The 14435-nt window shown below is 45.0% G+C and overlaps 2 protein-coding genes across 3 annotated transcripts in view; both read left to right on the top strand.

Moving 5' to 3' along the window:
* The window catches only part of CHUK (component of inhibitor of nuclear factor kappa B kinase complex), a 14505-nt gene extending 991 nt beyond the window's left edge, over positions 1 to 13514 (top strand). Inside the window, exons 2-19 of one of the 2 annotated variants that reach the window (XM_031064672.1) lie at positions 1049 to 1118; positions 1727 to 1815; positions 2073 to 2162; positions 2368 to 2492; positions 2892 to 2999; positions 3287 to 3422; positions 4171 to 4365; positions 4713 to 4815; positions 5769 to 5892; positions 6794 to 6945; positions 7775 to 7836; positions 8751 to 8860; positions 10234 to 10283; positions 10403 to 10499; positions 10995 to 11136; positions 11461 to 11600; positions 12573 to 12642; positions 13226 to 13514. In XM_031064672.1, the coding sequence (XP_030920532.1) occupies positions 1049 to 1118; positions 1727 to 1815; positions 2073 to 2162; positions 2368 to 2492; positions 2892 to 2999; positions 3287 to 3422; positions 4171 to 4365; positions 4713 to 4815; positions 5769 to 5892; positions 6794 to 6945; positions 7775 to 7836; positions 8751 to 8860; positions 10234 to 10283; positions 10403 to 10499; positions 10995 to 11115 (1632 nt within the window). In that variant the 3' untranslated portion in view covers positions 11116 to 11136; positions 11461 to 11600; positions 12573 to 12642; positions 13226 to 13514. Of the gene's footprint in view, positions 1 to 1048; positions 1119 to 1726; positions 1816 to 2072; positions 2163 to 2367; positions 2493 to 2891; positions 3000 to 3286; positions 3423 to 4170; positions 4366 to 4712; positions 4816 to 5768; positions 5893 to 6793; positions 6946 to 7774; positions 7837 to 8750; positions 8861 to 10233; positions 10284 to 10402; positions 10500 to 10994; positions 11137 to 11460; positions 11601 to 12572; positions 12670 to 13225 lie in introns of both variants that reach the window. The other variant, XM_014310953.2, reaches the window with a different exon arrangement.
* Positions 13515 to 13677: 163 nt separating this feature from the next.
* ERLIN1 (ER lipid raft associated 1) overlaps positions 13678 to 14435 on the top strand; it is a 14292-nt gene continuing 13534 nt past the window's right edge. Inside the window, exon 1 of the mRNA XM_005430293.3 lies at positions 13678 to 13696. The gene's annotated coding sequence lies outside the window, so the exon portion shown is untranslated. The remainder of the gene's footprint in view (positions 13697 to 14435) is intronic.

Below are 14435 nucleotides of genomic sequence, written 5' to 3'. Positions count from 1 at the left end.
GAACTCAGCACTGCCAAGCTGCACACTGGCAACACCCAAAAATAAAGGAGCCTTTCAGTAGATCCCCAGGCAGTGGCTTGGTGACCTGGTAGAGTTTGTGCTCCCTTTCCATTACAGCTGGATTCAGGAAGCAGCAATTTCTAGAGGGGTGAAGCAGCAAATCCCTGTCATGATTTGCTTAGAAATCACCTCATCTATGTGATCAGGAAATTCATTTTTCTGTAGTTTATGTTACTGGTGTTAAACAGCCCTGGGAGCTGGTGAATGCAGTAATCCTGTCTCATTATATGTTTTTGAGTTGTTAGAAACAGTCCAAGAGACACTTGTAAGGTTTAAGTCACATTGAAAGAAGGGGAATATATGAAAAAGCATTTGGGGGTTGCAGACACAGGCACCTGGTCACAGTTTCAGAGACATCTGGCTGTTGTATTATTGCAGTAAAAGTTTGGAGACTCCCTGGAGGTAGATTAGGGACCCTGGCTGGGAAATTAACTCTACTTGCAATGCAGTGTTTGGTCACTTCATTTCTGATGAATCCTTAGCTGTGGCATAGGTGCTGAAACAATTTAGGAAGTAACATGCTTAATTGCATCTGATGTTCTGTACTGCTTTAAAAAAAAAAAAAATCTTTTTTATTTCTGACTGTGTTCTTTAAATCTTGCTCTTGTTTGGCATCATTTGTGTTTCACTTCATTATTAATTTCTCCTTGTGAATCCATCATGAGGGCTGAAGCACCTCATCTCTAAATGTCAGAAATTGCTGAAGCTGCTTTTATTGACAGCTCATTAAGACAGTGCTGAGAGGGAGCCTCCCTTTCCTGTGGCCCTGCCTTTGTCTCCTACCCCTTTGCTTTCTGAATTTTTGTTTTGCTTGAGTTATTTTCTTCTTGGCCATGATTTAATTGCACAAAACCAACTGCCCCATTCAGCTGGAGTATCCTTGAGGTGTGCTGTTTGCTGGGTAGTTTCAACAGGGGATGGAAAATGTTGGTTTTTGCTGTTAGCTGTTACAAGTGTGGGTCTGAACATATTTTGCTTTTTTTTATAGTTGCTAAACAAACCAGAAAACTGCTGTGGGCTGAAGGAAAGTCAAATCCTTTCTCTGCTTAGTGACATTGGTATGTAGTCAATGCTTTCTTTTTGTTTGGTTTTTTGTTTGTTTCTTTTTTAAGTGCAGTGGCATTTTCGTTTTTCAGCTTACCATGAAAAGGGAACTAAAATGAACAGAGTATTTAAAAAACCAGGCCCTTGGGAAGTACCTGGTTTTTTGGACATCATGGGAAGTAAGAACTGTCTGACAAAGGGCAATGCCTGGGTTTCTCCAGGAAAAAGGTTTTCCAGGAAAGCTCCTTGTTTTCTTAATTCTCTTATAGATAACCTGCGTGAGAAAGTATTTCAGGGTATTAGCCTGGACTTTCAGTGCTCAAGAGGGCTTCCAGCTGAAGTCCTGAAATAAAAAGCAACCCTGCTTGCTTTATCCTTGTTCCCCTTCCAGAATATTTGTTGGGCTTTTTTTTCATAATAAGTTGAGTGTCTTTGGCATGTCTGCAATGATGTGAAAATGCAGTGGAGAAGAAACACAGGTTTGGAAACTGTTTAATGTAGAAATGAGTGGTGGTAAATCATGGCAGGCTGGGAATTTGCTCCCCAGTATTAGGTTTTTATCAGATTTACATTTAATCAATGTGGATTTTATTTTGAGTTAAATCAAACACATGTCTTCCAGGGTCTGGTATCCAGTATTTGCATGAGAACAGAATTATACACAGAGATTTAAAGCCTGAAAATATTGTTCTTCAGGATGAAGGTGGGAAGGTAAGTCAAGTGATCAGTGTGTTTCCATTGTCATTTCTGGAAGTTATCACATTGAACTGGACTGAAAACTGAACTGTGCATTTACTAAAAGCTTTAACACTGTTGCTGAAGCTTTGCCATGGACTTTCTCCAGAATTTCCACTCTGCCTTTCCTCATGAGAGTATTCTGTGGCTGTTACTGAGCAGATTTTGGGTTGTTTGGTGGTTTTTTCCCCTCAGCATTTGCTCTTCTAATGAACTGTTTAAACTGTTTGCAGATTGTTCACAAAATAATAGACCTGGGATATGCAAAGGATCTGGATCAAGGAAGTTTATGCACTTCATTTGTTGGAACATTGCAATATCTGGTAAGACTTTTTTTAGTGTCACCAGCACTGAGGCAGGGCAGCTGTGACTTGGCACTGCCAAGGGCTGAAACCTCCAAAAATGGAGATCCTGGGGACCTGTCCCAAGGGTGTCCCTTCTCAGGGAACCACACCTGGATGCAGTTTTGCCTCTGCAGAAATGCAAGGAAACACCACAGTCAAAGTGTCTTTTTATGATCGTTTTTAGGCTCCAGAACTCTTTGAGAACAAATCCTACTCAGTTACTGTTGATTACTGGAGCTTTGGGACAATGGTGTTTGAATGCATTGCAGGATTTAGACCTTTCTTACATAATCTGCAGCCATTTGCCTGGTAAGACCCTCATTCTGGAAGAGGTGCTTGGAAGTGCTCATACTTAAACCTGTGCTGAAAGACTTTAACCTGCATATGGAGGTTTCTGCTTGTCTTGCTGTGCCTGGAGTGTTTGTTTGCTTGGTTTTTAAAAGGGTGGCTCTGTAACAGAAAAAAATAGGAAACTTGGGTTTCTGTTAGAACAAGAGAAGAGGTAAATCTTTCCAGAGGCAGAGTTTATTGGAAGGGCTCCTGTCTTTCACATGGAGGTGTTCTGGGTGGATTGAAAATGGCATCTTTATTCTGAAAGATGAGTTTGTTTTCTAAAGCTGCTGGACACTGCCCTTTTCTGCTGTCTTCAGTTGCTCCCTTACAAAAGGAACACTCCTCAGCATGTACACAAAGGATTTTATTTCCCAGGCATGAAAAGATCAAGAAGAAGGACCCAAAGCACATCTTTGCCTCTGAGGAGATGAACGGGGAGGTTCGCTTCAGCACCCACCTGCCACAGCCTCACAGCCTCTGCAGGTACATGTGTCCTCATCACAGGGGACACTTCTGGCCTTCTAAACTGAGGGCTCTTCCTCCTTTTTCCCAAGCTTGAGAGCTCCTCCTTCTTTCTCCAGAGTGTTTCAAGCTCCTGGCAAGCTGCTGTTTGCTGTCAAGGGATAGCCTGTAGCTCTTTTTTGGGTACTTTGGGCTCTCTGGTGCCTGTAGCCCACAAAGATAGTCAGAGCACACAAGGAGGGGCCCAGAAAGCTGGGCTGCTTCAGCCTGGTGAAGGTCTCCCCTTTCTTACAGCCCTTTTGCTTTAGTCTGATTGTAGAACCCATGGAAAACTGGTTGCAGCTGATGCTGAACTGGGATCCACAGCAGAGGGGTGGAGGTTCAGATCCTGAGACCGGTCGTCCGAGGTGTTTCCTGATCATGGATCACATACTGAATCTGAAGGTGAGTGGGGGCTCTTACTGGGTGTAAAGGCCTTCTGAAAGCATCCCAGAGGACAGAGAGTGTTCAGTGGAGCAAAGCTGTAATCCTGGCATCACCCAGCTTCCAGGCTCAGGAGGAATTGTTCTTCCTGGTATCAGGAAGTGAGTGCATACACAGCGTGTCCAGTACATACTGGAAGACAAAACAACTGCATTATTAATCTCTAGCTTTACATTTGGAGTAAAAGGATTTTACTCCTCTATTACTGTTTGTTATCTTGGAAAGGGCTCACCAGGATCAAATAAGGTTTAATATTTGCTAATAACAGTTTTCCCAGACTTCCCTGTTGATGCTGTGACCTCTGGGTGTATTCATGTGCTATAGTTGTAATGCCTGTAGTAGAACAGAGGTGCAGTGTAGTAGAACAGATTTTTCCTCTTCAAACAATCACTTGAGCTTTACTGGAGTCAGACTAGCCAAGGCAAGCCTGTGTAGAAACAGGAGGATAATTTTGTCTCAGTTCTTTTGATGTAATTAAGCTGCAGCAGAGTTTGTGAAGGGTCTTAGTGGGTTGGATTGTCAGTTTCTCTTTCATTAAAAGTTACGGGCCCAGGCTTTGAGATTTTATGTGGGGCTTTACTCCTGAACTGATTATTGTGTTTATTAAATCCAAATTATGCTCTCACTCTGCTTTGTGCTCCATCCCAGACTTGTGTGCCTTTGTCTTTAATATCCAAGGATTTGTAATTTACTTGTCCTCTTTTTACAGATAGTACACATCCTAAACATGACCTCTGCCAAGATTGTGTCCTTCCTTTTGCATCCTGAGGAAAGCCTTCATTCCCTTCAGAATCGTATTGAGTTTGAGACTGGAATAAGCACAGGAAATCAGGAGCTGCTGTTGGAAACAGGGATTTGCCTGGACCCTCGGAAACCTGCTTCCCAGTGTGTTATTGATGGTGTGGTAAGGAGGAGTCTGTTCATGTCTTTCACATTCTCAGAGAATTTAAAATCTTAGGGAAGATAAATGGCCTAAATCTTCTCCCACATGACACAGTTTGCTCTCTAAATGTAGTAACTCTAAAGATGTTTTATTGGGTAATGTAAGCAGGTTTCTGTAGTTGTACATTGCCTAAATATTTAATTAATTGCTAGCAGAGAGTTCTGTCTTCCTGTAGGATCTATCAAAGTAAGTTTTTAAAGGCATTTGGTAAGAGAGAGTGCCCACAATAATTAGTTCATGATGTACTGGGTTAGTAGGAGCTGCTTGGGGGTTTCTCTTGCTTATATTCTCTTCTGTTTTCTTCCCAGAGAGGCTGGGACAGCTACATGGTCTACTTGTTTGATAAAAGCAAAACTGTCTATGATGGTCCCTTTGCTTCTCGGAGTCTGTCTGACTGTGTCAACTACATTGGTGAGTGTGCTGGAAAAGTGCTGTTCTCATGCAAAATTAAATTAAATCTGCTTTATAAACCCTCTTGTGTTGTCTTGAAGGGCCCTGTCTGATTCAAAGAGAGCCATGTAAGAACCTGAAGCAGCCTAATTTATGTCCTGATGCCAGAGCCAGTTTGGGCTTTTAGGCTGTGTATGGAAGCTGCTTCTCTGCTTGCTGCTTCCCCTGCTTGCCTCCTGAGATGACAGCAGTCACTGCACGACCTAACAGATCTCTCTGAAAGTTTATTTATTATAAATCTGTATCTGTATAAATGACCCTGTGTACCTCTATGAAAGAAAAGTAGTGTCAGGGGACAGGAGATGTCTGCTGGGATACTACATGTAAAGAAATTGCCTTGTGACATGCAGCTACTGTTCAGTAACTTAATTTTCTTTGGCTTGTCTCCACTGGTTTTCCTCATCTTCTAGTGTCACTCAGGTTTTTCTGTGTTCTGGGCTGTTTTGTTCTGGTGAATCTCATAGCATGACACCATTGTACTGAATCTTTTGGAGCAAATGCTTTTTACACCATGGTTATTGATACCCCAATGTACTGACAACTCCCATCTCTGTCGGGGAGCACACCTGCATCTTTTCCCTTAAACATCTGCATCTGGAAATCTGAGGAGAAACCTACAAAACGTTTGAAGACATTTTCAGTTGAAACAGATCAGGACAGTGACCAGTATCAATGGATGAAATGGAGCAACTAAATTTGCTGCCTTGGGCTTTAGAGTTTTTTGGCCAAAACCCCCCACGGGGTTTAACCTGCTCAGTCACAGGTTGTCACATACCTGGGGAGCTGTGACATGAAAAGCTCATACATGCTTCAGCAGCATCACCTAGAAATTGAGCAGAACTTCCCTGGCTTTCTAGGCACCTGAAGCAGGAATTGGGGATGTTGTCACTGCCCTGTGTTTCTACTGTGTTCAGTGCAGGACAGCAAAATCCAGCTGCCGATCCCGCAGCTGCGCAAGGTGTGGGCAGAAGCGGTTCACTACGTCATTGGGCTGAAGGAGGATTACAGCAGGCTCTTCCAGGGACAGAGAGCTGCCATGTGAGTTGTCACCCACTCAGAGGGAGCAGGGCTATGCCAGCACTGGGTCTGTTTGTCTGGAATCATCCATCTCGGGGAGTTTTGGTTCCCTGAAGTTTTACAGCCCTCTGCTGTTCCATGCCTTTACATTATAAAACATATTTGGGCTGGGGGCTTATTCCACTCCAGGAATTGTGCTGGGTAATGCCTGACATTGATCATAACCAAAAACTACTTGAATATACTCAGTCTCACAGTGTGGCTGAGGTTGATGAGTGTGGGAAATGGATTTGGAGAAAATTTTCAAAGCTTAACAGAAAGCTCACATAGTATGTATTTGTATGGAAACTTTGAGATAAGAAATGCTGACTTAGAAATGCCATGGAACAGGACTGGAACTAGAAACAAGTTTCAAAGGATGGCTTGTAAAAAAGACTAGATACTTTGGAGAAATAGAACCATGAAAGATGCATTGTAGTAGGAGCCATGAGGGGCAGTTTTAGATGTTGGCTTTAAGGCATTTACAGCAAAAGCTGATAGGCCAAGAAACACTTATAATGTAATTAGGAAATGGTTGGCTTCTGATTGTGATGGTGTGAATTATAACAACTGTATTGTCTCACCCTTCACATGAGACTGAAAATGGAGTAAAAGTTTTTAAAACACCTCTCAGTTCCCCCATCTCTGGATCAGAACAGGGCATAATCTGACAGATAGGACCTCTGGAAGTCCTCCAGCCCAATCCTTGCTCAAAAAGAACCACATCCAGATGGCTCTCAAATATCTCTGAGGGTGGAGACTCCACAACCTCTCTGTGCAGCTGATGCCAGTGCTCAGCCCCCTGAGAGTAACAGAATTTCCCCTTTTTGAAGTCCAGGTGGGCTTTCCAGCTAATGTGTGCTGTCCTTGTTCCATCTGTTAGGCTCAGCCTCCTTCGGTACAACGCCAACCTGATCAAAATGAAGAACAACATGGTGTCAGCATCCCAGCAGCTGAAAGCCAAGCTGGAATTCTTCCACCAGAGCATTCGCCTCGACCTGGAGAGATACAGTGACCAGATGGCTTATGGCATATGTAGGTAGTGGGGAGTACTTGTCTGGGTGTCTCCTGTGATCCTGGAAAGGAGCTCAGCATCTTTATGGGTGCATTTTAGCTAGGGGAGAAGAGTTTGGCAGGAGGATAAAAACCAGGATGGTTTTAGAGACCTTCAGTGATAATGAGACAGCTGTTCTCTCCACTGACGACAGTGATCAGCTGTTCTCCACTGACAATAGAAAACAGAAGCATTAATAGTACTGGTGATGCAAATATTTGCTATTTATTCATTCAGAATCTGATTCATTTGGAGTTCTGACTGGGCAAGAGCTGCTGCATTTGCTGACAGTGCTAACAAGCTGCTGTGCTTGTTGTTAGGAGAAACCATTTGTCAGGATGAGAGATGGGTTTAAAGAGCACCAGCTACAGTTTCATGTCCCAGAAACAAATGGTGTTGAGAAGAGAATAGCAAGATTTACATGTAGTTTGAATATATATGGCTAAAAAATACAACCTGAGTCAAAAATGATGACTGGGCTGAAGGATGATGATGGAAAATGGAAAGACACTCGGGGTTTGGACAGTCTGTGTTCAATCAAAAGTGGCAGTTGTTGAGCTTAATGGTGGAGTTTGAAGACTCAGAGTTGTTTTAGGCCAGTGACTGCAAGCAGTGAAATCCTACCTAAGGGTTTGTGTGTGAGTTAAGGTTGAGCACAGAGTTGCAGCTTTGCTGTCTCTGATCTCTGTGTCGTGGCTCATGCTGGGAGATTCAGCATCATGTTCTTTACCAACATAGGTAAAGTCCAGGTCTTGCTTTATTTTTGTGTCTGAAACTCTTGTTATAAATTAACATTTCTTTTTTCTTAAGCTTCAGAGAAGATGCTCAAAGCCTGGAAGGAAATGGAAGAGAAAGCCTCTCAGTGTGCACAGGTAGGGGATGTTAAAGAAGCTGCATTATCTCTGTGTGAAGGAGATTGTGACAGGAATTTAATGTGTCAGATGTGCCACTGCTGTGTCCCTTCAGTGTCTCATATCCTGCCTGCTGTGGGAATGGGAATACCATTGCAGGTGCATTAAAAAAGACAGAGTGTCCTGTCACCAAGGTGTTTGAATGGATTTGGACAAAAAACAACAAAAGTCACCAGCCTCAGCTCTCTGAAAAGGAAAATGGAATGCAGAGACATGTTGGTTGTTGCCCAAAAGAAATGGTGTTGCTATGGATCAGGAGTCTTCCTGGCTGGATTTGCTGCTCACAGAAATTCCCATTGCTGAAGCTGAAAACCAATCACTTGCTATGCAGAGATTTCAAAATTGCAGGATTCCACTGAGGAGTACAGACATGAATCACTGGCATGCTGCAAGTCAATAAGCAAATCAGTTTTAAATGAGAGTCATCTCTTTTTTATTATCTAAACCATGGATAAAAAGGTGGCTGCTTCTAGCAGAGCAATTGAATTGAATTGTCTCTGGCTTTTTCCAGACAAGCAGGAACCTTACCCAATACTTACTTGGCAGACCATCAGAATTATGTTCTGTTATTCCACCTCCCTGCCCCTACATCAGAAATGGAAAAAGTTTATACACAGGGTAGGAGGCAATCCAGAGACACAGAGAGATGATTTATGAAGAAACTGATTTTTCTTAGCCAGTGTTGGTGGTCAGAGGTTCGATTGTAGGTGATGCCATGCACTGAGAACAAAAACCTCAGTTATTGTAGCAGCACTGTGCCAAAGAGCTTTTTTGTCTCCTAAACTCTGCAGGCAGTCAGCCCATTATCCAAACAAGTGTTCTGGGGGTCTTTATCTCCTTGATTGAGTCTGACCTGTGGCCACATTTCCCCTCAGGCTGAAGACATTGGCTACCTGGATGAGCAGATCATGGCCCTGCACACGGAGATCGTGGAGCTGCAGAAGAGCCCGTACGCCAGGCGCCAGGGGGAGGTCATGGAGAGCCTGTAAGCCTGGGCTGCTCATTTGCACTGCATAAAATCGGGGCTGGTGTATTTCTGTGTCATAGGGCGTTTTTCTCCTCTGTAGCTGGTTCGCTCAGCGATTTGGAAATGCTGACCACAAGTACAGAGTAGTGTATGGTTGATTTGAGATCATGTTGCTTGTGAAAGGAATGATCCCACCATTTGTGGGACATTTCCCTGTCACTAAACCGTGAAACCTCATCTTACAAGAGCCCAGGACTGACATAACTCTTGGTGTCAACTGGGGATTTCCTTTTGTCTTGGAGAGCAGTGACTTTCTTACTGTTGAGTGAGGAAGACTACGTGATCATTGTAAAACCCTGTTAAATACCTTCAGTATTTTCAGATCAAGGGTAAATGTCTCATGGGTACTTGGATATTTGGAAAGTTGATTTTTTTTAAGGTATGAAAGAGCTAAATGGTATTTCTGATGTTGAGAAGAGATAGGAAGCAGTTACTGGGCTGCTGCTGAGAGCAGAAGTGGCAGTTCTAAAAGAGAGGGATTGAGCAGCCATTAAATCTGTTAATCAGAGCTCTTCAGAGCAACTCTGACTGTTCAGGGAGAAAATGTGCCTGCTCCTGGCATGTTCTCCCCCCTCCCTCTTTGCTAGGTTACTTTTCATCCTGTGTGGTTTTAGCAGAACTGGTGCACAGGGGAGGAAGTGGTGCAAAGGAGAAGCCACCTCCTGCAGCAGCAGCTCAAACTAATCAGGATTGTGCCTCCTTAAACATTATTTTTAAGCAATTCCCCCACTGCAGACCAGGATCAGGGCTGGGAAACTGCTCCTTGTTTCTGACAGACTGGGATTTAGAAGAGGAAGGATTTTGTTCAAGGCTGGAAGTTTTCAGTATGGCTGTTTTTGAAATACTTGAAAGAAGTAATGTTTGTTTAATGGGAAGAAGAGAAGCACAGTCATCTTGCTTGTGATGCAGCTGTCTCTTTCCATTTACAGAACATCACTAAAATTCAGGCAAAAAATGCAGAGCAGGAACAGAACAAGAATTTCTCAGGCAGTTGTGCAGTCACAGTTTCAAAAATGAAATCAGATAATGAAGGATGCAGGGGAAAGAAAACACAGCTGAGCCATGGGAAGATTTGAAACAGAAAATAAACTCCCTTTGGTGTGCTTTCCTGAGGAGAAATTGCATAACTGGAGAAAAAGAGAGACAGCTTTGGGGAAAGTGCTGGATTCCCTCACAGAGGGAGTATCCCTCTGTTCCAAAGGCCATGGCTGTGTCCCAGCTGTAGAAGGTCCAGGGTCTGAGTTCAGAAAGGAATCCCTTCACTGCAGTGCTTTTTTTTTTGAGTCACCTTGTTGCTGATACCTGCCTGAATCATATTCTTCTTTATAAAGGGAACAGAGAGCCATAGACCTGTACAAGCAATTAAAAGCACGACCTCCAGGTATGGAAGAAGATGATTTAAATCTGTTTCACACTTTTACCCCATGATTAATTGTTCTGAACTGAAACCAGGGGAATGCTGTTAGGGTTTACTAACGTGGTGGTTGCTGGCCCTTCCAGATCATGCCTACAGTGACAGCACAGACATGGTGAAGATCATTGTGCAGACAGTGCAGAGCCAGGACCGAGTCCTCAAGGAGCTCTTTGGCCACCTCAGGTACTTTATGCAGACAAAAACCCCAAACAAATCCAACTTGCAGCATTTGGAGCTTTGTAGTAGGAAAGGATAGGGAAAACCATGGAGGTCAGAGCCCAAAAAGCTCCATTCACATTTCTCATAGCATTAATTCTGCTCCTCTGTGTTGAGTTTCCACATAATTTTTCAAAACATGATTGTTAGCATCCAAGAGGTCACTTTAAAATGAGGCAAATTCTGCCAGTTGGAAGTTGGAATTCGAATCTTCAAAGGAAAAAAAAATTTTAAAAATCCTTCAAAATTCAAAGGAAAAAGAAAATTACTTCAAATTCAAAGGAAAGAAGGTAGCAGTGTTACAAAGGAAAAAAAGTAGCAGTTGAGAAGATACCACAGTGATTTGTACATTAATTTTTCAAGTATCCCAATTTTCCATCTTTCTTGAATCCCTTGAAGGTGGGGCTTTTGGTTTTGCCAGAATGTGCTGGGAAGTGACTTTGTGTTTGGTTTTTATTCTAGCAAGCTCTTGGGCTGCAAGCAGAAGATCATTGACCTGCTCCCCGAGATTGAAGTGGCTCTGAATAACATCAAGGAAGCTGACAACTCAGTGATGCAGATGCAGAGACAAAGGGAAATCTGACATTTGCTGAAAATTGCTTGTGTGAGTAGCTGTTGGGTTATTTGCACTTTTTCCAGTGCATGAGCCAGGAAGTAAACTCAGCAAAAAGGGGTAACTGCCACACCATGGTTGTTTTTTTTTCCTGCAGAGAAGGGCAGTCTGGGGTGGTGAAAGCAGAAGTTAAATAGGTGCTTTCCTGGTTAGTTTAGAGTGTTCAAGAGTACTCTTTTTTTGCATTAATTACAGTGCCTGAAGCCATCTCCTGGTTCCCACATCTGTGTCTGCATTACCCACAGTGCTCATGTGCAATCCCAAATCTTCCCTACGTAACATTGAAGCCTCAATTCTCCTGAATTTCTTTTGCAGACTCAGAGCTCCTCTCGGTCCCTGGTCAGCTCTAGCCTGGAAGGGACAGCCTCAACTCCAGCAGCCACGTGGCTCCCCCAGAGCTGCTCAGGGAACTCAGCTCCTCACCCTCTGTCCTCACTGGCAGCTCCTGAAGATGGGTATGTGCTGTATTTGTGGGGTGCCTGTGGCAGGGAGGAATGAGAAATCTGTTCTCAGAAGGCTAATTGATTATTTTATGATACTATATTATATTAAAGAATACTAAACTCAACTATACTAAAGAATACAGAAAGGATACTTACAGAAGGCTAAAAAGATAATAATGAAAACTCGTGACTCTTTCCAGAGTCTCGACACAGCTTGGCCCTGATTGGCCATTAAGTCAAAACAATTCACATGAAACCAATGAAACAATCTCCAAACACATTCCACATGTGAGCAAAACACAGGAGAAGCAAATGAGATAAGAATTTGTTTTCCTTTTTCTCTGAGGCTTCTCAGCTTCCCAGGAGAAAATCCTGGGCAAAGGGAGTTTTCAGAGAATGTGAATGTGACAGGTATGAGCTGCAGGGAGCTCAGTATCTCAGGGCTTTATCCTTCCCAGAGCAGTTCCAGGAGTTTGTGTGTCACTAATGCTCTAAAGAATCAGGGATTTGGTTGAACTCTTTATTCAGAGACCTCTGCTCTCTGTTTCTGAGCCATTTCCAGGTGCTGCATGCCCTGCTGAAGGACTGTGCCATCCATTTATTGCATGTCATGTTGTTCTTCCTTGGGGCTGGATCTGGCTCTTAAGGCCCCTCTCCCTCAGTCCATGCTGAGCTGTCTGGAGCTCAGGGGGTTTTGCTCTTTACTTCACTAACATTTCTAATTATGTTCTGTCAGTGTGAAGCCATTTCCCTTTGTCCTGGCACCTCCAGGCAGGTTTTTGTGTCACCTACCGCTGCACAGACAACATAAAATTAATTGCACAAAATGCCATAAAATTAAACTACAAATCACTTTTTTGAGCTGTTTTTGTTTTTCTTTTTTTTTTGTTTTTCCTCCCCTCAGTGCATCACCTTTTGATGGGGGTGTCACTTTTAGTGCTGCTTGTAATCTATCACCTTGGGGCTTTTTTTCCCTTCCTGCAGGGAGAATTTTGCTGACATGATCCGGGAGAATGTGAATTACCTGGAGCTCTTCAGCAGCATCCTGCAGGAGGTGAGGCAGGAGCAGAACAGCATGATGGTAAGTGCTGCTGCCTCTGCCAGAACCTGCCTTTCAGGGGACACCCTGGGGACATGGAGAACTCCCTGAATAGGAAAAAGGGGCTCCAAGCCCCATCCAGCCTGGCTTTGGACACTTCAGGGATTCAGGGACAGCCACAGCTGCTCTGGGCACCCTGTGCCAGTGTACATGGATCCATGTTTCTTCCCAAAATCCCACCTAGCCCTGCCCTCTGGCAGTGGGAAGCCATTCCCTGTGCCCTGGCACTCCAGGCCCATGGAAATAGTCTCCCTCCATGTTTCCTGTAGCCCCTTGAGGCCCTGCAAGGCCACAGTGAGGTCACTCTGAAGCTTCTCCTCTCCAGGTGAACAATCCCAGCTCTGCCAGCCTTTGCTCAGAGGAGAGAGGAGGCACTCATCCTTTGGGAAATCCCAACCTGAGTGGACTCACAGGGCTCCTGTGCTGTGCTGCACTGTGTTAACTCCTGGGAGCATCCTTGCTAAGGGCAATTTCTGATTTTTCATCAAATCCAGCAGCCAGACCCTGCTCTCAGTTGTTTTTTTGCTCCTCTTTGCAGAGTTTTGACTGGAGCTGGCTGAAGTAGCCCCAGGAGCTGAGGTGCTGCATCACCCAAGTGCCTTCTGTGTGCTGAGGGCCGCCTTTCCTGTGGGACGCGGCGGTGTTTATTGACATCACTGGTGTTTATTGACATCACTGTGTCACCCACAGGCTGTCCCCCAGGGAGCGGCCTGGGCCCGGCCCGTGGAGCCTCCTCAGGGCGGGGGGCGCGGGCAGGGCTCGCCGCTGCCGTGTTCCCCATGAATGTATAGCGCGTGTATATATAATAAACTCAGTGGTGACACCCACACAGGCTCCGGGGCCTGCTCGCTGCCGCGCCGCCATTGCCAGCACGCCGTTGCCTGGCAACCAGGGGTTGAGTGACGTCATCTCCCCGCGCCGACGTGTCGCGCCCATGGTGCCGCGCGCCGGCGCGCGTGCGCGGCGGAGGTGGGAGCGCGGCCTCGGCAGCACGTGGGGAACGGGACAGGTACGGGACAGGGAACGGGATAACGGGATCGGGATAAAGGAACGGGACAGGTACGGGACAGGGAACGGGATAACGGCATCGGGATAAAGGAACGGGGCAGGTACGGGACAGGGAACGGGATAACGGCATCGGGATAAAGGAACGGGGCAGGTACGGGACAGGGAACGGGATAACGGGATGGGATAAAGGAACGGGGCAGGGAACGGGATAACGGCATCGGGATAAAGGAACGGGACCGGTACGGGACAGGGAACGGGATAAAAGAATGGGATTGAGATAAAGGAACAGGACAGGGAACGGAATAACGAGACAGGGAACGGGATAAAGGAAGGGGATAGAGGATTGGGATAAGGGAACGGGATAGGGATCAGGATAAGGTAACGGGATTGGGATAAAGGAATGGAACAGGTACGGGACAGGGATCGGGATAAAGGACTGGGATAAAGGAACGGGACAGGGAACGGGATGAAGGAAGGGGATCGGGATAAAGGAACGGGATTGGGATAAAGGAACGGGACAGCGATTAGGATAAACGATAGGGACAGGTACAGGACAGGAATTGCGATAAAAGCTAGGGAGAGCTGCGAGACAGGTATGGGACAAGAATTGGGATAAATAGGGTCTGAGATAGAGATTGGAATAGATATGGAATAAGGACAGCTACGGGACAGGACGGGGTGGGGCTAGGGGCAGGTACGGGATGGAGATAGGGGCGGGACAGGGGAGCACGGGGGTGGGG

The sequence above is a fragment of the Geospiza fortis genome, unplaced genomic scaffold, assembly GCF_000277835.1.
Source record: "Geospiza fortis unplaced genomic scaffold, GeoFor_1.0 scaffold89, whole genome shotgun sequence".
NCBI classification, from domain to species: domain Eukaryota; kingdom Metazoa; phylum Chordata; class Aves; order Passeriformes; family Thraupidae; genus Geospiza; species Geospiza fortis.
Note: the sequence above shows the minus strand (reverse complement) of the source record. Positions and strands in the feature narration are given on the sequence as shown.